At 38.8% G+C, this 24,984-nt stretch overlaps 1 protein-coding gene across 1 annotated transcript in view; it reads left to right on the top strand.

The window, feature by feature from the left end:
- Window positions 1-15,139: 15,139 nt before the first annotated feature.
- Window positions 15,140-24,984, top strand: part of LOC149259688 (chloroplast processing peptidase-like) — a 186,612-nt gene continuing 176,767 nt past the window's right edge. The window contains exon 1 of the mRNA XM_089418962.1: window positions 15,140-15,838. Coding sequence (XP_089275088.1) covers window positions 15,272-15,838 — 567 coding nt within the window. The 5' untranslated portion in view covers window positions 15,140-15,271. The remainder of the gene's footprint in view (window positions 15,839-24,984) is intronic.

The raw sequence follows: 24,984 nt of genomic DNA, 5'->3' as shown, positions 1-24,984 counted from the left end.
GAAAAATTTACTTTAGCTCCACCCTTGGTCACTTGAATTAAGGACCAAACAACATGAGAGAAGCCTAACACAAACCTTCGATAGAAGTTAGCAAGGCCCAGGAAGTTGCAGAGATCTGCCAGGGTCATCGGGGCTAGTCAATCTTGGATGACTTGAATCTTGGCTGGGTCCACATGCAACCCATGTTCATCCATGATGTATTCAAAATACTAAATTTTCTATATGCCAAATGACCATTTCTCCATATTTCCATAAAACTTGTGTTGTCATAAGGTGTTTAGGATCTGTTGAATATGATGTAAATTTTCTTCCCAAGTTCTACTAAAGATGAGGATGTCATCCAAATATGCAACCACAAAAGATTTTGTGAACAATAGTAAGATACCATCCATCATCATTGTGAGAATTGTTGGAAAATTAGTCAAGCTAAAGGGCATGGCCAACCACTCAAAAAGGCCTTCTTTAGATTTCAAGGCTATCTTCCATACATTGGTTTGCTCAATTGTAACTTGGTGGTAGTCTAAATTCATATCAATCTTAATAAATAATTTGGAATCATTAAGTTGATCAACAAAATAATCAATCTAGGGGTCTGGGTATATCTTATTACTAGTGATTTTGTTCAAGGCTCTATAATTAATACAGATTCTCCATGTCCCATGCTTCTTCTACAACAACAAATTGGGCTCCCACAAGGTGAGGAGCTCGATTGAATGTGATCCTTTTGGATGATCCCATGAATATGACATTGTATTTCCTCATTCTTTAATAGAGATGTTCTATATATTGGATCATTAGGTAAATGAGCATCACTTATCAATTCAACTAAGTTTTTTACCTAGCAGTGAAAAGGCACCCCCATAGGTGAAGCAAATATATCTCTATTTCTTGTACAATCTTGTCCACTTGTTTATGTTATGTAGAGAGCCCCTATGTTGATATTGTGGTGGTCATAGTGAGGTTCCTTTCACCTTTTAACCAAACCATGAAGACGACAAACTCTGAATTCTGAGAGATTACTTTTTGACATTATTTTCCTAAGATCAATGAAATTGTGGTAGTTGGAACTACCTTTGGTACCTTGTATATTTGACCCCCTAGAATCATAATGTCATTATGTAGACGAGACTCATAAATAGCATGGCCTTTCCACATGTAAGTTTTTTCTGAAAGAACATCACAGAATTCGAGTGGGGAAACATCACACAATACCTCACTTGTGAGGGGCTTGATACCATATGATAGGCGACATTGATGGCTAATACAAATGTATCATTCATGGATTAACCAATGAATGGCGTATGTTTGGGGTGTGTCACTGTCGATAACATCTATCTATTAATGACCTTGGCTAAGCTCAAGCTCTTCTAGCTCCCACTATCAATAATGAAAGGTAATCGGGTCCCCCTTCACCCACATCTATGAATGGAAGAGGTGATCCCCCTTCGCAAGTTCCTCTGACTCTTCTCATTGGATCTTTGTGGTCGTGATGGTAGCATTGGGTTCTGCATCAATGATCCACTTTCCTTTATCATGTCCTGATTCAGAATATGAGCCAAATTCTGCTTATTTTTCTTTAAGCTTAGATAATAATGATTATTTTGAGTGACATTTATCCATGTTGTTCCAGGGGATTTTGTGGAATCCACACCACTTTCTAGCGTCCTCGCATGACTTTCCATTACCCTTCTTTGCCTGAAACTTGGGTTGGTTGTCCTAAAGTTGGCTCTCCTTTATTTGTGCCTTGTTATGTGAGTTAGGGCTTCCTTTTTCGGGCTTTTGTTGCAACAAATTTGCAAACCCAAACTCTTGTGTATTCCTCTAATTCAATTTCTACTCAAGTTTGGCAACATATTGGTAAGCGGCTCATAGTGAGGAGATGTCTTGAAAACCCATCTATGTTTGGATGTACCTATGGAGGCTACTATGGTACTTTAAAACTAAGTGTTTATATGAGTCTTTGATACCCAAATTTGAGTGCAAGGTATGGAAATTATTAGTGAACCGTGGCACTATATAGTCTCTCTCCTATCAGAAAGTTGTCCATCTTGTGGACTAGTCATCATAGTTTCATTCAGGGTAGAATTCCTCCTTGGAGGCATCAACAAAAGCAGCCCAAGTGGGTGTTGCATTGAATATCATAGAATCGTCTTCAATGTGACTCTGCGAATAACCTTCCCACCAATCTTTAACATGGGGAAGGGCTTCTAGGAGTGGGAAGGTGATCTTCTCATTGTAAAAGAAATAAAAAATGGATAGAGTAATATCCCTATAACAAATTCAACCATTTCTCTAAAACATCTCCGTCTATTTAGCCTTTGAATAAGTGGATCTCCTATTTAACATGTACTTTGAAGGGTGACACACCTCCAAAATTGCCACTAGTTAAAGGTGCCTTAGCCATTGTTGGGAGTCGTCGAAGGATCTAGGAAAAATTGTTAATTGTCTCATTCCTATGTCATGCGAGTGCTTCCTTCAGCAACATGATGATATGATCTCTCGCTCCATCATCTCTCTTTTCTTCCACCATGGGAGGTCAATTGGTTTGGTGAGAGTGATCATTCCCAAGTGAAACTAGCTCAGGACACAATTGGTTGTATCTTAACGTTGTTGGGGACTTACACTATTAAAACATCAAGGAGTAGATTGCTTTAATACCACTAATATAGGTTGTCCAAGGAACAAAATGGAAGGAAGGAAAGGAAATGGAGCACACACACACATATAGAAATATATAACAAAGTAATATAATGAAAAAACAACTTCTATTGATAAATAAAATACTAAATATTGTAGAACACAAACTAGTTAGAATGATGGTAGCTATATTTGAAGGGAGAGAGATGGCAACTACACACGTTTGCCAAAAAGCTATTACAAGAATCCAAAAGAATAGCCTTTTAACTTAAAGAAAGAGCCTTAACCCTAAAAGATGAAGTGCCGAAATTTTAGTGGACCTTGATGTTGTTAGTTGGCACATCAACTTCCGAGGGGCACAAATTTTGCGTACAGTGTCCCTTTGGGGCACACATTAGCTCATTGGAAAGAACTATCCAAAGATCACAACTTTTGGTTGTGGCCAAGTCATGCAATGGCAATCTTTGGCCCCATAAATGACCAAAAAATATCCTTTATGGCCTCAAAACGACCCTAGAAGTTTGGGACACAAAAGCCCATAGAAAAACTACAAATAAGATTGAGAACCATTGAGTCAGTGGAAGAGGTGGGTGGCCACCAGTATCCACTTGAATCACAAACAATGTTAACCATGTTGAACCATAAAAAACCATGGTCAAACATGTTTAACTATATTAAATCATGTTAAAACATTGTCAATTATAGACAATCATAGCTAAACAACACCATTAATTGTTAACCATGGGTAACTAAGTTCAATCATTTGTCAAGATTTTTCGGAAGAAAAGTTGTTAAATATTTAACCTGTCCAACATTTCGGGTGGAAACTCCACCGTTCATCAGGGATTAGAAAGCTTAATGATGGGTGGAGTATCCACCCAAAACATAGGACATGTTAATTATTTAACACATTTTTAGTTCAAAAAAATCTTGACAACATGAGTAAATGTGAAAATCTATATTCACTTATAAGATTAATCTTTGTTAAACATGGTAAATCATACTCAATCACAACAAAACATATTTGTCAATGATAATCAACCAAATTCAACTATAGTCAAACATAATCAACACAAGCAAAGTCACTATAATCAATCTTAGTTAGTTAAAGTAACATTTTAAACTCAATTTAAAATACCAATAAGAAATATCATTGATAAATTACTCATCGAAATAAGTTCTATTGCTTGAACCTATTTAACATTTTTTTTTCAAACATTATATTTTATATATTATGTTTATATGAAATTAGGAAACCTTAATGAGAAATGTACTTATAGTGGAAATTATACTTATAAATTATTATGGATAAATTTTAAATACCAATGGAAAATTTAGGAGAAATTATTTTTTAAATTCACAGGAAGAAATTATTCTCGAAATTCTTATATTTTTATTAAAATGAGAAATCATATAAAATTTTTGTTTAAAATGATTGTACATTTGTCAAAATAGAATGAGCTTAAAATTATATTTAACATAAAGAAAAAATAGTAATTTAAGAATGTTATTCCCTGATCAGGGTGTTGGACAAAGAGCCAACAATATGGTGGGTGGAGGCTCGCCACCTCACCGCCTCTCCTTGCATTAAAGAGGGTGGGTGGCATGGCCATCCTGCCTCATGCAACCAAACATGCCAACAAACATGACCCGAGTTTTTATGCATTGTAAATATAGAATCCCCATCATAGGTGGGACAATTTTATTGCGGTGCCAACATTTTTGGTGTATTAGGAATTGAAGGCCCTAGTCCCCTAAGGGCAAATTCCATCAGTAGCTACAACTTTCTAGTAATTGGCATCAGGTGCAAGGAAGAGGTTGAGAAGGGAACTCGATGAGGAATTCATGTTTTACAGGAGAAATAAGGGACTTTAACGACAATTATCCGAGCTCGGTGGGCTGCCAGGAAATGGGTAACACTTCCTATGTCCAACCTTTTTCAGACTCTTTCGTTTCACTCTGCATGGTGGCATTTGGTGCTTGGTCTACAGGGAGACTTGGTGGCATTAAAATCTCTGCGACTGCTTTGGTTTACTGGGTCTTTTATACATGCCTGACGCCTACCCTAAATCTGACTTCTTTATGTTTGACAACTCAACCCATTCTTCCACTTATTTGGGTCCAATCCTCATCCATCTTCGCAGATTTCCTTTGGATACATATTGTTTGTGTTATTGGATTTTGCCTCATCTGGGGGATGTTTACTTTTGCAATTGACCTTCTCATCATCATCATGTCGCGTCAAAGGATGAGATCTCGATAGGGGTCTGGAGGTCACAGACCTTCAAGCAAGCCCTGCGACCAAACATAGGCCCAATCTTCTGCCACCATCTTCCACTCCTCCACCCCCCTTGAAATCCAAGCCGAGGTTCATCAATTGGAATCCTTGACCACCAATGATTGTCAAGCCTACTGTGACTCAAAAATACAAATTGAAGTTTCTAGCTAGGTGCCCGATCCTTGTCACACCAAGGGAAGGAGTCAATATTTTAATTATATTACCCTCCATGAGAAAATGAAGACACTCATGGGTCGTGTGCTCAAAGAGAAATATGAGGATCACAATGAGAGAATCCAACACCACCAGCACTTCTGCTTCGTTAACCTTGATGCTCACCTGGTGCATATGGAGGGCCACCTCTAGCATTGTGTTAAACCTTTAGCAGGTTCCAATGCTCAAGACTTGACCCTAGTGATGTCTTTCAACAAATGATGATTGCTTAGAAATCTTGGTTGAATTTTTTATTAACAAATTTTATTTTACTAGTTAGACGTATGGATAGGCTAACTGACAATTACTATGTTGTTATTTTGTCAACAGTCTTAGACAATGTTTTTATTAGGCAACTAGTTAGATCAACATTTTGATTTAGAAAAATTTGATGTTGGGTCTATATGTCAATAACACTCACCACCATCGGTTTGGTTTCCCATACGGCATACCACGATAATGAGATGACAAGAATTTGATTTTTGTAAGTTAATGTTTGTGATTGAACAGAAGTTTTTTAATCAACAAAAAAAGGGCATAAAATGCTATTAAAATATTTTAACAATGATTTACGATAATTATGTAGTCAACTTCATAGTAAATAATAAAGTTTTCAATTAAATTTTATTATAATAATTTAAGGATGTTATAATTTATTAGGTAATAATATACATAAACTATTATTAAATATTTCTTAATAATGATATATGATAATTATGTAGAATAAAGTTCTGAATTGGATTTTATTATTAATTAATTATGTATAGATAATTTTGTTTATATTAATACATGTTATTTTTTCAAATGTTGTTTATTTTTCAAGTTGAGATTATTAAAGTGGAAAGAGACATTGATGGGGAGGAGTTTGCTTTTCTTATATAGAAATTGCAAGGGAAGTTGTTGACGTGCCTTGATACTTGCCACACTTGAGACAAACATAACTAGTACACACCTCTACTGACAAATGAAAAATTTTGCTGGGCAAAATTGTTTTACTGGATCCCAACAATGCAAAAGATTGGGAAATTCTTCTTGTGTTGGATGAGATTCAATTGTCCATGAAATCCTTGAATTGACACCTCCAAAGAATTAAAGATCAACCTAGCCTCACTCCAAAGCCAGACAATGACAAAGAAACCATGGAAGTGATCCCCATGGACTCGTCTCAATCAACAAGACTTGGTATTATTTTTTGATTCTACCTATAGATTTTTTGTTTATTTGCATAAGTTAGCTAATAAGTTTGACAATGCTTATCTTTGCATCAACATTTTATATTTTTTACTTTATTTTAAAAATTACGTGTATCATTATCTAAAAATTTTAGGATTTTTCCACTAATCTAGTTTTCAAACGACAACACTCTATCAAACTTAATGCCTCGTGAAAAAATTTCTACATAGCTAAATTCTTTTGATGCCTCATGGAAAATTTTCTAACTAACTAAATTATTTTGGTGGAAAAATTTCTACATGGCTATAACATTCCTACATTATAAATTAGAAATCAACAACTAAATTTTGATAACCATTTTAAAATTCATTGATTTCAAGAGATCAACCAATTATAATTAATATTTTGATAACCATTCTAAAATTCGTTGTTCGGGATGGATTTGTAAAGGACATCGAAAACTAAAATTACTTAAAAAAGATTCCATCACATTTGCTTTTTTATTCTTAAGATTTTTTTTTTAAAGGATTTTATAACGGATTCCATCACATTTATTCATTTTATTCCAAAAAAAATTAAATTTAAATTATTAAAAGGGATTTTAATGTGGTTGGTGTTGTGGTCCTTTCCCATACAACCCAAACCCTTCGCTTCCTTCTTATCCATGTACACCAACTAAAAGAAATTTCATAATTTTGTTTTAATTTTTCATATTCATGTTTTTAAGTTTTAAAAGCTTTGTTAAGTAAATGCAAATATTTTTTTTTATTATTTATAATTTAAACCAACATCATAAAAGTTACAAATATAAAAAGTTATAAATTTGCACTATGGAAAGCTCCCAACCCAATAAAAAAAAGGCATATTGATCTGATTATATTGTAACATTGATAATATTGTAAGTTGAAGAGAGCCTTCTAGCTCTAGGTTGTTGCCACTTCTATCATTTTTTTGTATTTACATTTACTTCATCACTTTTTGTATTTTTTTGTATTTACATTTGGCACTTCTATCATTTTTTTTATTTACATTTACTTCATCACTTTTTGTATTTACATTTGGCTTGCATTTACAATAGGCTCATAATTATGACCATTTTCATGAGGTATATTGAGCGAGGAAAATGTTAAGTATAGATTAGGTTTTTGTTGTAAACTATGGAGGAATTTGACCTTAACACATTGTGTCTTTTATCTAGTAATATTTTGGGATGACGGGGTGGTTGTTTCACTGGGATGTTATCCCTTCCACTTAGTTTCAAATCTTATGAGGGGACACCATGTCGTGTCATAGTAAGGTTGGAAGGATAGGCATCATGTTGGAGTCTGGGATCCTGGCTCTAGTTTTCGGTGGTCTCTGGACGTCTCATTCCTAGGTTGAACTATGAGTTTATGATATATGTGGCTTGTGGGTTGTTGCATATATCTGGGGAGGCTATGAGTTCCCCATCAACCATTTACTTTAAAAATTATCTTGACTCAAACCCTAGTCATTTTAATAGCTTGTCTTTCCATCCTTATAATGACTTAGCCTTCTAAGTCAGTATCATAATGGAGTCAATTTAAAGCCACTTATCCATTAGTCACTCACTACCTTGATGCGACACATAAATATCATGATACATTCCCTTACTAAGTTAAGGCCATAGGGAATATCTCTTACATCTTAAGTCAACCAAACTAGTGGCTCACTTCTATGATATTCAACAAATTCAGAATCTAAATCTGGGTCTAAAGTCCTTTAATAGTGTAGGGATAAAACAAGATGCAGAATTGATATTTCATTTAAAGGTTGAGGGTAGAGTATCCCTGAAATTTTATCTTATTTTCAAAGGTATTTGTATATAATGATATTTCGTGCTTTCATTATTTTTGGAATATTTTTAAATTCCTCTAGTTTATTGTATTTTAAAGATATTTGTGTGTACTAATATCTTGTATTAAGAAAAATATATATTTATTTGTTAAGTTTTGGGGACCAAATTTATTAAAGTTTTTAATTAAGAATCACTGCCTCGATTCGTAGTGGAAAAATGGTAAAAAGTTTTAATTTAGAAACATATTAAATTTATAAAACATCTTTATATTTATATTTACCAATAGAGTGTATTAAATATATATATATATTTATTTGTTAAGTTTTGGTGCAAAATTCATTAAAGTTTTTGGTCAAAAATTATTGCCGAGATTTTTGGTGAAAAAATGGTAAAAGGTTTTAATTTAAAACATATTAAATTTATAAAACATAATAAACAAATAATAAAAAAAATATTTTCCTAATATTCATTACTTGAAGCGTTTGGTATATATATATTTTCAAGCTTTTAATCCAAAAACAATAAATTCATATAACAAATAACAATAGAACTTAAGTGTTTTGTGACTATACAATGTGACTTATTATATAACAATGCATTAAATTTTGCGAATTATTGTACAACAATACATTAAATTTTGAAAATGTATTAGGTATAAGGAATCTAGCCATTTACAAACAACCTGGGAAGTATATGTATTTATAACTTGTAAAGGAATCTAGTCATTTACAAACAACTTGGGATGTATATGTATCTATAACTTGTAAAGGAATCTAGCCATTTACAAAAACCTGGGGTGTATATGTATTTATTGCTAATTTGGGGTAGCATCAGATGTGCTCTAGCCACGAAAATTGGTGGAGAGACTAAAGCACATGAGATCTCCAATACCCATAAATGGTTTGGACAGATTCTAAACAGTTTGGGAGATATTAAAATAATTAATATTTTTTATGGAGTCCCTAAGTCTAAACTTAGGGAAAATAAAATATTAATGTGAATTAATATAAAACTGTGTTAGAAGGGTCCAAAAATCATGGATAAAGCCAGATTTAATCTTAGCCGTTGATTAGGGACTTAATCTCGGTCATTGAATTGTCAACGAGAAAAGTATAAGAGGAGTTTTGAGGGTCACTTGGAGAACACACCGAGTTGATCAAGAATTCGATTTTCTGGAGCAGGGCGTGCTGGGGAAATCAAAGGAGTGATCAGAGTTGCAACTAAGGGGTACTGAATACAGAAGTAGAGAGGCAGAGAGGGTACCGGGAGCATCAGCGTAGAAGCCGGGAGAGAGGGACGCAGAGCCAGCTAAAGGCCATGCAGAGGCAGTCAGGGCCCACACAGAGGTAGCCAAGAGCTGCGCAGTGCCTGAGAGAGCCAGCGTGGGTGACACAAAGGCTTTAGAGGCTGATGCGGTGCCTTTAGAGGATGACACAAGGCGAGTTGGGATGACGCTGGGCCAGAGAGGCTGACGCAGTCCCTAGAGGCAGATGCTGAAGATTTCGTGGGGAAAATTGGAGCTAAGAGCTATGGGATTGTTCATCCGGGGTTTTAGCTGAAATATTTGTCTCTAGCTGAGAGGTACTACTGCCAAGATCATTCTCTGTAGGTGAGATGGTTTGGCACCCAGATTGTATTTTGAAACTGCTTACTAATAAAACCCTCAGATAGCTGCATCGGTTTTCCCGCATTGTGTTTTTCCGGGGACATTAGTCCAAAAACAACGGTGTCACTTGTGTGCTTGTTTTTCCTTCAGTTGATGATCTCTAATGCGTTGAGCATGTACTTGTATTTATTTTTAGTATTTACATAGTAAATAACTTGTTAATTAAACAGAACAAGTAGGCAGAAATAAATCAGAAAGTACATGAAGGATTTCTAACAGTTAGACTTAGAAATTCCAACATGGTATCAGAGCATGGTTGCAGATCACAGGAGAACTGAGGGCATCAGCCGAGCAAAGCAGCAGCAACAGAAAAAACTGTCCCGAGTGACAGAAGTTGTTCCTAGCGGAGAAGCAGCAAGGGAGGGGTGATGTAGTGCTTGTGTCATCAAGTTTGAGCCGAGAGGAGGATCAACGTAGTGGCAGAAGGGAGAAGACCTGACCTATGTAGTGCCTGGTCATCTTTCTCAATCAGGAAGGGTTGATGCCCATGGTCAAGAGGTGCGGATTCTGCTGGTGCCGGGATTGCGCAAAGCCTAGAAGCTCTAACCTTCAGTTTGTTGAGGCATAGTAGGCTATGGGTAAGTTGTGGAGTGAAGCTGGTGGAGTAATGTGGTCAGAAAAGTACCTAACAGGGCAAGACCAAGGAGGAGAGAGTTGTTGCCGAGGATTTCTAGCCAAGAAATCCGGAGCAGTGGTGCAACTGCATTAACGATCAGAGTGGGGGCATCTCGACATTGGCAGAGGGGTTTCTAGGAGGGAAATCGAGGCTCAGAGGGAGTCACACCGAGAACTTCCAGAAGGGAAGTAGAGGAGCAGTGAAATGGCAGTGAACGGGGTAAGAGACTAGGACAGACTGGACAGAGCCTCAAACTTCATAGTCTGGAAGGTCAGAATCTTGTTTGTTCTAGATAGGAATCGTCTCAAGCACTTCGCCTTGAAGAAAATAGCGATCCTAGTTGACCTGGTTGAGAACGACAAATACGAGGAGGCAATGGCGAGGGCCAAGAGCATCATCCTTGATGTGTTCAAGGACCATGTAGTACCACATATTGCCGAAAAGGAAACGACAAATGCGATGTGGGAGGCCCTGACGAAATTGTATCAGCATACTTCCGTGTAGAGGAAGATGCAACTAGAAAATTAGTTGTGGTCATACCAGATGCAGAAGGGAGAATAGATCGACACCTTCATCAGTCAACTGAAGGAGATCCGGGATCAACTGACTTCCATAGGGGCCACGCCAGATCAAGAATTGATGGTGAGGACAGCCCCGAACACAGTCTCAGAAGACTAGGAGGTGTTTGTCCAAAGCATACTAGGCAGGTCGACCCTTCCAGATTGGGAGGAATTGTGGGCGGCTCTTCGCTAAGAAGAGATCAGAAGGCTGACCAAGGAAGGAAGTAGCGACAAGGGGTTCAAAATCAAGAAGGAGGAAGAGGAGGATGCTTCCCTAGCATCTGAGGGAAAGTAGGAGAAACGAAAGAAGAAGGACCTCTCCAAGGTGAAATGCTTCCACTATGGGGAACTGGGTCACTATGTGAGCCAGTGTCTGAGGAAGAAGAGCAAGGGAGAGGCTTCTGAGACCAAGGCCGCGCCAACAAGGGTGGAGAAAGAAGTGGAGACAGATGATGACTGTGCCATGAGTGCTCACACGCCACTTGAGAGGAAGTGGGGAGACATCGAGCTGTAGTCAGATGGACTATAGGCAATGAGGGGAAGGATCCTTGAGGTACCCAACCTCTTGGATTATACCTTGCTACGGGAGCCCCGAAGAGGAGTAGCAGTACTGGCAGATGTCAGTAGAGACAAATGCGGATGGAGCGATAGAGGGAGCTATAGTGTAGGATTCCTAGGACAATGTGAGGCAGCAGTGTGAGATGCATGGAGTTGTTGCAGCAACGCAGAGGTCAGAGAAGGGGCACTTGTCAGCGACAGAGGGAGTTTCAGCATTGAGGGTGTCTCTAGCCTGACAGAGATGTCAGAGTTGGGAGATCAGTTACTTACTTCTCAGTAACTGAGTTGCAGTGCAACAGTTAGCAGTGGCAATGTTATGGGTAGCACGATGCAACATGATGAGAGGGGTTGCCGTATGGATGCAACGGTGGCAGTGGTAGGGCCATAGGTACCAGTACATGATGCAACAATACAGAGGATGTTGGGCAGCAAGCCTAGCATCAGCACCAGGACCGATGTCGGATGATAAGGGTGATGCTTAGTGAAGAGTATTACTAGAGCACAATCCTCGCTAAGAGGGAGTGCTGATTTGGGGTAGCATTGGATGTGCTCTAGCCACGAACATTGGTGGAGAGGCTAAAGCACATGAGATCTCCAATACCCAGAAATGGTTTGGGCAGTTCTAAACAATTTGGGAGATATTAAAATAATTAATATTTTTAATGGAATCCCTAAGTCTAAACTTAGGGAAAATAAAATATTAAGAGGAGGCTTGAGGGTCGCTTGGAGAACACACCGAGTTGATCAAGAATTCGATTTTCTAGGGCAGGGCGTGCTAAGGAAATCGAAGGAGTGATCAAAGTTGCAGCTGAGGGGCAGTGAATAAAGAATCAGAGAGGCAGGGAGGGTACCGGGAGCATCAACACAGAAGCCAGGAGAGAGGAACGCAGAGCCAACTAGAGGCCACGCAGAGCGAGTCATGGCCCACGCAGAGGCATCCAGGAGTTGCGCAGTGCCAGAGAGAGCCAACGTGGGTGACGTAGAGGCTCTAGAGGCTAACGCAGGGCGAGTTGGGGTGATGTTGGGCCAGAGAGGCTGACGCAGTCCCTAGAGGCAGATGCTGGAGATTTCGTGGGGCAGATTGGAGCTGAGAGTTGTGGGATTGTTCATCCAGGGTTTTAGCCAGAATATCTGTCTCCGACTAAGAGGTACTACTGCCGAGATCATTCTCTGTTGGGTGAGCTGGTTTGGCACCCAGATTGTATTCTGAAACTGCTTAATAATAAAACCCTCAGATAGCTGCACCGGTTTTCCCACATTGGGTTTTTCCGAGGACATTAGTCCAAAAACAACGGTGTCACTTGTGTGCTTGTTTTTCCTTCAGTTGATGATCTATAATGTGTTGAGCATGTACTTGTATTTATTTTCAGTATTTACATGGTAAATAACTTGTTAATTAAACAGAACAAGTAGGCAAAAATAAATCAGAAAGTACATGAAGGATTTCTAACAGTTAGACTTAGAAATTCCAACATCTACAACTTGTAAAGCTCCCCTGTTTAAATAGAATTATGCCTTTATTATTTAATAATTAATTAAATGAGTTTAGTTGGTTCTTTTCCACTTTACTAGGGACATGTGTTGTATAAGCCTATTCATTTGAAAAATTGTTGTGTATTTATAGGAAATGAATTTACATGATCATTACACTCACTTAAGAACTCATACAATCTCTACTAGCCATAGAAAATATCGACTATGGAGCAATTGCCAATAATTAATACACATGGAAATGAATAACTGTTGTGTATTTATAGGAAATGAATTTACATGATCATTACACTCACTCAAGTTTAAGAACTCATATAGTCTCTACTAGCCATAGAAAATATCGACTATGGAGCAATTGCCAATAATTAATACACATGAAAAATAAGGACTATGGACCAGTAACCAATACACATGTGAGGAAAGACATTTACTATCCTTGTAGCCTTCAGAATATAGTAAGCCTTGTTTAGTTATGTTTCGGTTGTATAATCCATTTCCTAACTCTTATTCAAGAATCTTTACATTAATGTATATGCTGCTAGGATCAATTGGACTTCCCTCAAGATGTGTGCATATCAGGGTATATTGTCTAGCCCTAAGGGTATACAATCCAACTCGACCATAGCTATCAATTTCTTCTTAGCAGTGAAGCAAGGCACACTCACTAATAGGATGTTAAGCTTGACCTCAACACGGGTCTTTTTTGTCTCTTTTTAGGTTGGGACATGATCTTGTCAAACAAAAACTTTTTTCTAGGTAGTGCACCTTGTAAGGGGTAGTTGAGGGGGTTCACTACAGGACAACGAAGTGCAATGGTGTCATTCAAGGTCTCAAGCGCCCTGGCATTAATCATATCCACATCATCCACATGATCGAAATTGAGAATTGGGACATTTATATGGATAGCTCTATTCTCAATGTCCATAAACTGTCTTCTAGGTTGTCATAACAATCGACTCTTCAAAGCAGGGGTTTCTGTGAGCATTGCCACTAACCCTAGTCTTGCCTAAGAATTTAACCATGTAGAAATTCTTCAATGAGGCATCAAAAGGGGGGTTGGTTCAAGCAACACTGATTGACTAGGATTCCATCGTGCTACTAAAGTTGTTTGTCCCACGAGGTTGTCTTGGTGGATGTAGAGGTTCTAGTCAAATCCATAATTTCAAATTCAGAAAAAAAGAAACAATTGTTGCTAATGTGGGAATTTTAAATTTAGAAATAAGAAGTAACTACCAATGCAAGAAGAGCGGGTGGTTTGCAAAGAAATGTGGTTCTACTATTAGAGGGTTGCATGGTGTTAAATTGTGGCATTTAACACAATGCTTGATTTTAGACTTTTGTGATCCATACTGATTTTGATAATATCTTTCGAATTAATCACATAACAAAGTGATTAATTTGAAAGACATTATCAAATTTAACATGATGTTAGATAGTGGCATTAGGTAGAGGATAAGTTCTCATGTAATTACTGATGAGATGTTGTGAACTTCGAGGAGGCAAAGGGGTCGAGCCAAGATGGAAAAAATAAGAAGTTGTCTACCGAGGGAGTAAATTTACCCGAAGAGCCAAAACCTGCTGGAATCTAGTCATATTTTTTCCTAAAAAATCTGATGGCAGCAGTGCTTGAATCTTGTTTTTGATGGTGGAAATGGATTCAACACCATAAAAAACCTTAGGGGAACCCAAAATCTTGAAACTTAACAACTGTACTTGGGATTTAAAAAAAAATACCAAATTTTAGTAAAATCTTGCCAAAATTTCCATTAATTTTTAAACAAATTTACAACATCTTTAAACTACCCGCAAAAATAATATTAATTATTAGAAAAATAATTTATCAATGCAACACAATGATGTCAGTTTTCTACATTTCAATGTTATTGTAGTAGATGTCAATGTTAAAGTCTAATAGTAGCCTATGTCAAAGTTTTGGCTACAATAGCCTCCAAACTGTCCATTGCTAATTTTATTTTTAAAAGTTATTTACTAACGGACAAATAATGAAAAAACCACCAACATCAAAGCAATTAAATCACATTACAATAATCTAAACCAATAAAAAATGAATAAATAGACCTACACATTAATAAAATTTTAACATTAGAACTCAAAAGGCTTAAATCCGCACACTTGTGTGTTTAACAACCACGGACTGTTGCGAAATTCGAGAAAGGATCCATCGAATAAAAGTGCATACGGATAATATGATCCACATTTCATTTATGCTTTCCACCTCGCTCTGTTCTCAGGCAAATTTAGAATGGCTGTAGTCACAGCCGTAACATACCAACTGCCACTTACCACAGGCAAACAATGGCAATTTTATCCAAGAAAGACACATCGTTTCAGGACAGCCCGTTTTACACCGCTGACAAAAAATCTGCAAAATTTATCTTCAAACGCACGGTACAATGTTTCTCAAATTTCATCTCAGAATTGCTTACCAGCAATACGATGTAGACTGAGCAAAGGCTCCGAACCACCGGTAACAACCCCAGAGCGGGATAGAGTAGGAGGGGGCGGAGATGGAGGAGGAGGAGATGATTCTATTCCTTCTCTCCCCCTCGAAGGAGATGATTCTATTCCTTCTCTCCCCCTCGAGAACCTCGATAAGAGGGAAACAGGTAATGCAGGATTAGATGATAATAATCAGAGAATAAGTTGGTTGCCGGAATGGATCAACTTGACTTCGGATGATGCAAAAACAGTGGCAATGGCTTTTATCATATCAATTGCTTTCAGAACATTTATTGCAGAACCCAGATTCATTCCCTCGCTCTCCATGTATCCCACATTTAATGTTGGGGATCGGATTGTTGCAGAGAAGGTATGTTTTTTTTTAAATTTTTCTTTATAGGTATCTGCTTTTGTTTAATCTGTGGTGAGTTATGAACCTGAACTTACGCGGCACAATAATCCACTTTAATAGAATAATAATGTCTATTATTGTTTGTTTACATGTTGGATGAATTGATATTTGAACTTTGGAACTCTCCCTTTGCATACCAAAGTTTTTGCCAACTGAACATGGGGTAATCACAAGGTATGGTTATTAGATTTTTTACATTTCTATTATGGGAGTTTAAATAGAATAATAATATCCAGAATTGTTTTCTTACATGTTTGGTGTGTTGAAATATGTAACTAGGTTCGGTCTTCATAATGACATATGTAATCACAATTTTATGTATTTAGTGAAAAGAGAAAAATAAATTTATTATTGTTATTCTTGAGGCATGGGTTTCATGTTCAAAGAAAATTTATTTTTAGGTCAAGCATCCATTGAATGCTTCTAGGGCTTGTCATTGAGTCCACAAGTCAATTGAGTCACTGTCATGTATGAAAGACCCTTTTGGACATGTTACATATCGTAAAGAAAATTTATTCGAGTCAAAAGAAAGTCAAAAGACCCTCCAAGACCTCGTCATGGTGCAAAGATCAAGTTGGTCTACATGAAGGGACAAGTCGGTCTAAATATAGCAATTCGTAGCCCTCAAAAACTTATAAATAAGAAGGAACTTGATCTAATTTGGATATACACTCAAGCAAGTTCGGTATCCTCAAGATATAAGTTGGAAAAAGGATGACGAAGAAGAAGAAGAACAAAATCGAAGTTTTGGGCCCCTCTCTCTCTTTTGTTAGGGTTTCTACAGTTACTGGGCAAGACGAAATTATGAAGCTGCATCGAAGCGTGAAGTTGCAGTTAGGTCAAAGTCGTGAAAGGTCAAAACTGTGAATCTTTTGGAGAGGTCGAAGTTGCGGTAGAATCTGCTGGTCGAAGTTGCAGAAGAATTTGGTGGAGGTCAAAATTGCAGTAGTTGATAAGGAACTGCTAGAAGGAAAACTCGCCAAGGGACTTGGTCTTGGAGGGTCTTCGTCAAGGGTCTTAGGTCTTGGAATTCTTCAATAGAAGATTCTATAAAAAGAGAAAAATTCTTGTGGGTTTTCCTCTCAAGTGGAGAGGTTTTGGCCCTGGTTGATCGCCTATAGTTTGTGTCCTTTTGTCTTATTGTTCTTTATGGTTTGGTAGCTGTTTGATGAAAAGAACACAATAATAATTATGGTGAAAAAGAATCTAATCAAGATAAGCAAAAATACATCACAAGTAGTTATCAAAGTGAGAGAAATCACATAATCTAGCCACCCTAAATTTCTCAACATGGTGTTAGAGCTAAGGTGACAAGACAAGGAAAGGCAGCTAAAATAAGGACACTCAAAGGCTGAAGCACTAGAAGGACTATCAAGAAAGATCAAAACATTGACATCGTACCGTCAAGAAGACATTCACAAGGATCAAGTACAAGCGAAAGAAGACCTAAAAACCCTAGCTTATCAAAATAAGGGTTTCTCACCTGAAGCATTGTTGGGAAGCTTGCACATCATCATCAAAGAAGATCTCAAGGACCCTACCTAGAAGGACTACATATTGAAGCATCTTGAAGTCTCTACATTCAAGGGAAGGAAGAAGAGGCGTTGTCATCATCATCAAGGAATCAAGGTGATCTCCCTCTCTTTGAAGGAAGACATCTTCATCAAGAAGACATCTTCTATTATCAACATCATCATCAAAATCAAGAAGGCATCAAGTTGAAGATATTGTCATCAAGGAGCATCTTCACTTGACAAGTAAGTACCTTTATATTTATGACTGAATTTACTATCAAAATGACTTCATTTTGCAAGGAAAGCAACAAATTGGTTGGGTCATCAAACTTTCTTGCATGGAAGAAGATGACAGATTTGATCCTCATAGAAAATGAAGTCGTTGAACATGTTAAGGGATCAATTACTAAGCCTCCAAAGGAAGAAGCTCAAGCTCTAGCAAAGTATATGAAAGGGGAAGTAAGGGCTCAAAGGATTCTCATTGAATCCATCAAGGATCCCCTCATACCTTATGTATCAAAGTTGGAGACATCAAAAGAAATATATGACAAGTTAATAGAATTGTTCTCCATAAGTACTGCAGGAGAAGTGATATCTTTGAGGAACGAGCTGTACAAAATGAAGATTTGAAAAGGTGGTGGAATAGCCCCATATTTTATGAAGGTATCAGAAATAAGAGACCAACTACAAGAGTTGGGAGAAATAATGTTCGATAAAGAAATGACCACCATAGTGCTCAATGCACTTCCAGAGGAATGGGGCAACTTCACATCTAACATCTTTGGAAAGAAGGAAGCCACCCCATTTAGTGAACTTTGGTCATTGTGTAAAATTGAAGAAACCAGGTTGAAAGCAAAGAGCAATGTGGGACCAGGTGAACAAGTTCAAGCATTTGCTGCCATGGCTAAGAGAAAAGGAAAGTTTGGGAAATCTGGTTCTCATAAAAATAAGAAGAATATGTCAAAAGTCCAATGCTATGGCTGTCAGGAATATGGGCACTACAAGAGAGATTGTCCAAAGTTCAAAAAGGACAACAAGAGGAAAGAAAGAAATGAAGCTCATATCACCGAAGAAGTGGAAGAACCTAATGAGAAGAAATCCAAAGGGATAGATCTTCACTATTAGGGTTTCTCCAATGCATAGCAAGGAGAAGTAAGAGGTGAAAAGATCTCCACCATGGTAGTGAAAATGAAAAATATTGTGACGAGATGCATCTTAGTAGAAGATGGCATCATACTAGAAGCATACTGTTAAAGCAAGAGCTCATGACATCATTAGAGAAGCTTGAAAGAATAGTTGAAGTAGAAGTCTACAAAGATGTAGCAGTTATCATATAAAGGAAGTAGCTCTTGGCAACCTCATTGAAATCATATAGAGTACATGTTATCACTCAGGTTGTCCTTAAGCTCCTTTAAAGGATACGGCCAAGGTAACCACAAACCAATCTTTGGATTGCAGGTCCTAGCCTACCTGCAATCAGAGAGCGCTCTCTCTTTCTGATGATTTTAGGCTAGTTATTGAGTTCAGGGGTTTTGTTTAAGTTTTGGTGGGAAGGATGATGCTTTCAAGTAGAGAGGCAAAGCATAGTGTGGTAAGTTTCAAACTATTGGGCATGGAGTCATGGAGTAAGACTGCTGGTGCGTTTTCTTGGTCACAAGAGGAATGAGGAGCAAGGTAGCTGTTCATGAAACAATACTCAAGCTGAATGGAGATGGATTGAAGGCTAAGGAATGAGAGGCAACAAAGAATCTCTCAATCAGGTTAGCAGAGGGAAGATGAATGAGCTCTATCTAGGAGCAGCTAAGAATTCTTAGATAACAGTCATTCATATGTGAAATAGATCAAACATGAGCCATAAAAGAATTCATATTTATGCCTAAATCAAGAGGAAAACATTAAGAAGCCACAAAAACTGAGCATAGAGTGCAGCTAAGCAAATTCTAAACCAATCCTTTGTTCTGTGACTTGAGCATATATGAAATTGAAATAACAGAGGTTAGGAACACTTATTGATTCATATAGCAGCACAGGAATTCCATCATTCACTCTTTGGAACCATTAACAACACATCAAACAGTCCATTCTCCAAGCTTGTAAGCAGTCTTTGATTATAGAAAATATTAGATATACAGTGTGAGTCTCTCTTGGAGTATCTTAACCAACCAACCCTTAAAACTGTGCAGAGGGTGGTATATAAAGAAAAATAGCTACAGACTTCCCTTGAACAGCTGTCAAGGGGAAAAAATATCTCAAAAATATCTCTGAAAACAGATCAAAAGAGATCTGTGTAGTCAATGTCATTGATCCTAATCTATGCTGGAAATAAATGCATGAAATAACTTAAAACGGCTGCGCATGAGGGAGTAGCCTTATCAAAATGGTTCTTTAGGGCTGCACATGGTCCTGCAGCTTCAAAAATGGACTGAAAGAGTGCCTTGAGCCACGTGCTGTCCTCTGCGTGATAACTGCGCAATTAAGGAAGCAGCGCTGCTCCAAAATGTGACTGGGACCATTGCACTTCTCATAAATCTGCATTGAAATCCTTTAATCTGCTTTCAAGTGGTCCTGTTGCCTTAAACGGCAAAAACTGCAAGTTGGTGAGCCATTACAGCTCAATGACGCTTTGCTATAACTACTAGGGCCTTTCTGCCTTCATCTACTTTGAACCGCAATACTGATACTGTCTGTCGCTTTCCCGATACCCTTTGACATGCACTTGAGCCTTCTCTTTCCTCTGATACACTTTACGCTGTCAAATCGCCCCTTTTCTGCCCTTTAATGCAAAATTAACTGCTGTAAAGGTTCTCGTGGCCTTTGGAATGCTATCGGCGCTCTGGCCGATCAAAACTAGCTTTAAACTTTGAAAAATGGTGCAAACAGGAGGAAAAAGTGTTGTCGACTGTGCCGAGGCCGATACTGGCCCCCTGGAGCAAAAACAGGGTTTGGAGCGATCTCAAAATGGTTAAGGAAACCATCATTTCCTTTATACCTGGGCGGGCACGGGCGCCGCACAGAAAACATTTAAATGGCCCTTTTATTATAAACAGGCGGAATGCCATAAAAACATGAATTTTCATTGAAAAACGGCCAAATAGCGACACTGTTCATTGAATTAAATCGTGGCCGTTGGATCCGGCGTGGGCCGATCCAACGGCCCAGATCTTATTGCAATATTGGCGTCGGGCGGACCGGGGGGTGGCACATAAACAATCGCCGAAACTGCGCGGACCCGATATGCTATAGGCCCTTCCTTTTATTTGGAATCGCGTCCGGCCCATCGGCGATGTCATATCGACGGATTTACAAAAATTTGGTTTGCGGACCCGAAATGCTAATATACCATGCTTTATTGTTATTTCGGCTCCGCCATATCGGGAGCCTTCCCTTTCGCTGTGCAACGGGCTCCTTTCGGACCCGAAAACTTTTACAAACCCGCCCTGATAAAATTTCGGCTCCGCTGGTCGGAGCCAAACATAAGGGGTGGCCGCCGATCAAACATGGGCCGTTGATTTGGGAGGGCGATCCGACGGCTGGCGCTAAGTCGGAAGTTCGCTATCGGCGGGGACATGGGGGCTGCCACATAGAAACGCCGAAAACCCATCGGACCCGAAATATATTTATGCCGCGCTTTATTACTTTTCGGCTCCGCTGGTCGGAGCCATATGGGAGCGATGCGATTACATATGGGCCGTTGATCTGGGGCCCAAAAATGGATGGCTGTGATTATTTCGGGACTTCGGCAATCGGCGGGGTGGAGGGCACAGCCTTTACACATTGCGATCGCCGAAACGCCGAGGGCCGTTTGATTTGGGCGGAAAGATGGACGGCTTAGATTTGGTCGGCACTTTCGCTGTCGGAGCCATTATTTGCACAAAAATGCAAGGCAAATGAATTCGGAGGGGTATTCTTTATGCTTTTGAATGGTTTATAAGCCATCGGAAGGGGTCTGATGGCCCAAAAGGAGGAATTCTCATGCGTTGAAGGTTTTAACATGGTTTTTGCATGGTTTGGGTACTCTTATGCCTCGGAAGGAGTCCAAAGGCACTTAGGAGGAAAGTGATGAGGTATTGGGAGGGCTTAGTGGCCAAAGAGGGTTTCATGCCTTCTAAAGGAAAACCAAGGTCAAAGGGGTGATTTTTCAAACATGTGAAGGAGAATTGTGCAAAGGAATGAGTCCTTATGCACTTGGAAGATAGTTAGGGGGAGAAATGAGGATTCTTGCTGAGTTTCAGATAAACTTAGCAATTTCCAAGGATGTATATGGTTATTTTTCAACCAGGGGGAGGGATAAATATATAGGGGAGTTATATACATAGTTTTAGTAGGGGAAGGGGAAATAGATAGGGAGCTACATAGTAAAGTTAATAGTTAACATGACAAATGATCAGAGAGCGCTAAGTATGCAGATCTTAGGCTATTAAGGGGGAAAATGATTCATAGAAGCAGTATGGACATTACTTGAGTGAAGCAGATCTTCACCAAGGTAAATGATATGGAGAATGATGAAACTAAGAGGTACCAAGCAGATCTTGACCTCTTTTAGGGAAGTTAGTGAGTGATTTGGGGGAGAGGAGGAAGGGGGAAGTTAGACATGCATTTCTTGAAGTCCTCCAACTGAAAAACCGCCTTCAACTTGTGATATGATAGATATAACACTTGACAATATGAAATGGATCACAAGCCATGATTCTGCAACCACAAAGCTACCTACCCGACCTACTCACCTAACATTTTCTCTTCTTTTTGGTTTGGGTGCACTTGAACTAGCATACCCAGCTTTTCACTCTTTCTTTTTGCTGTGCTCCTATCTACTTCTACACTTATTTCAGCCAGGGGCTCAGATTAAACTGTTGAGCACCCTTGTTTCTCTACCTATCTACAAATCTGCTAAGATTAAGCTGTTTGGACAGATATTTATTTTCTATATTCTATAACAAGAAATTGAAACCTAGGGAGGCCAAGATTAAGCTGTTTGGCCTACCCTTAACTGAAAACTGATCAAAATGGATTACTTATCAAAACTGGAACAAAGCAGTGGCATTAAAATTGGCACACCTTCATGGATACTTCTCTGGTCATCTGTAGCAAATATGGAGCATTGCAGCATGCATAGTACGACATATTTGGCATGTAAAAATGTCGATCATGAAAGATGATTAACCTGCTGCAGCAGGAGGCTAACAGTGGCTCCACTTGGGGATGGCTTTTCCTTGTGAAAAGCCAAGAACAGCAGGTCAGACTGCCTTGATCTTCTGTAGTTGCTGCGCATTGAAAACTTCTTCTGTGCTAACTGCTAAATGACTGGAACGTTGAGATCTGAACAACACTCTCCTTCAACTGAAATATTGTGAAAAATAAAGCATCGCCTGCTTTCTTCTGCGTGCTTGATATTGCATCCACTTTTGTTTGAGAACTGCATTTTTGAAGTAAACACAAAAAGGGAACCAACTGGAGCAACTCCTCTTAATTTTGTCTTTGAACAGGCTGTAGATGTAACACTAAAAGCAAACGTTCCTCTGTTTTGATACTACTGACTGAAGAGCTGGAAGCATGAATGCAGCATTTTTATTTGAACCCGCTGTTATAAATAACAGCGCTGCCCCTTTTACCATTGAGAGCATTTAAAGTATATCAAAACCTGCCTTGTGCACCCTTTGAAGTAAGTTCATAGCCGGGGGCAAAAATTGATGTGCTTCTCTTCGAACTTCACTTCAAAAGAACAGAGGCTTCGAATGTCACGTTCCTTTGGGTCTTTTCTTCGGGACTGCGCTCTTTTCCCAAAATCAATGCAAAGAGAGAGCTTTGAAATGGGGGACTTGCGCTGCTCTGCCTCCATAACTTCGCTGCTTGGTTCCAAGCAATCGGATTGCTTATAAAAACATAAAAGAAAAACGCTTATATGTACATGCATTAATATACAAATATATACATCAGAATCCTGTATCCCTTAGACCACTGGATCAAGGTAATGCTTCAGCATGTGGCCATTCACAGGGCCCTCTTCAGCTGCACAGGCATCTAGAGGCTTGAGAAAATATGTATTATTGCCTTGAATAGCGCTGATGACAAATGGGCCTTTCCATAGAAAGTCAAACTTGGCATGCTTTCCCTTGTCTTCTCGTCGTGAGTCCCACCTTAACACTTTATCGCCAATAAAGAAATCCTCAGCCTTAGTCCTCTTGTCAAACGCCTTCTTCAGCCTTTCTTGTAACATTTGAGCTCTGTCATACACCTGCTCTCTGGTTTGCTGAAGATGAATGGTCTGATTGATCCTTCGTTGAATATCATTTGGTTCAGCTTGAACCTCCTGCAACAGCTTGATAACAGGAATGCCTAAAGAAGATGGAAATCTAGCCTCCATGCCATATACTAGCTCATAAGGGCTCATCCCAATGGATCTCTTTGTTGAAAGTCTGTCTGCCCATAGGGCATTGGTGAGCTTTTTGTGCCAGTTCTTCTTGTTTTCTTCTAAGGTCTTCTTGATAATACTGATCAGGCTCTTGTTAGATGACTCGGCTAAGCCATTACCTTGAGGGTAATATGCTGTGGAATGGCCCAAGGTGATATGAAATTTATGGCAAAAATTGATCATCTTTTTGGATTTGAAAGCAGCGGCATTGTCAGTGATGATCTTCTCAGGGCAGCCAAATCTAGAAAGGATATTGCACTCGAGGAATTGGATAATGATGGTGTCATTGGCTTGCCTACATGGGATGGCCTCAATCCACTTAGTGAAATAATCGGTGGTTGTTAAGATCCACTTATGCTGGCCTGAGGAAGAGGGATGGATTTCTCCAATGAAGTCAAGACCCCATTGTTGAAAAGGCTTCTCGGTTGAGATGGGTTTCAGAGGCAAGGGGAGCAGCTTTCTCTTGCCTTCAAAGATTTGGCAATTGTGGCATGAGGTGGCAAACTTCTTTATATCTGCAAACAAAGTGGGCCAATAGAAACCAGCCCTTAAAATTTTATCAGCAGTGGACTTCCAATATAGATGTCCTCCACAGTCCCCTGCATGGAATTCTTTCATGACATTGTTGGTTTCATCCTCAATCAAGCAGTTCAGCAATATACCTTCATGATTTTTCCAAAATAATGCACCATCTAGGACACAAAATTTTGAAGCCTTCATTTTTAAAAATCTCTTCTTGGTTCTGGACAATCCTGGGGGAGCACACAGGTTTAACAATACAAAGCAAATATCAGCATACCATGGGGATTGCAAAAAGGTGTCACTGATCTGTGGAGTCGCCAGCTCCGGTTCATTGTCCAGCTGATTAATGTTTAAGGCCTGAAAGTTTGTTTCGGACATCAGTTTAGCTAAACCTTGTCCCTTTATCAGTTTGGTTGGTTTTATTTCAATGTCATATTCGAGAATGCTTGCAATCCACTTGCCTCTTTTGCCTTCTAATCCGTCTTGAGTCAGTATGTCTTTAACAGTAGCATGTGGGACATAGGCAGTCACGTGTGAATACAGTATGTACACTCTAAAATCCTTGATGGCCTTGACAAGTGCGTAGGCCTGTTTTTCCATTATTGGGTACTTTAAAGGGGCATCTCTTAAGGCTCGGCTGAAAAAGGCGATTGGCTTTT

Source organism: Pinus tabuliformis, chromosome 6 (assembly GCF_031772625.1).
Source record: "Pinus tabuliformis cultivar Carrire ecotype Pingquan chromosome 6, CPIR1, whole genome shotgun sequence".
NCBI lineage: Eukaryota > Viridiplantae > Streptophyta > Pinopsida > Pinales > Pinaceae > Pinus > Pinus tabuliformis.
Note: the sequence above shows the minus strand (reverse complement) of the source record. Positions and strands in the feature narration are given on the sequence as shown.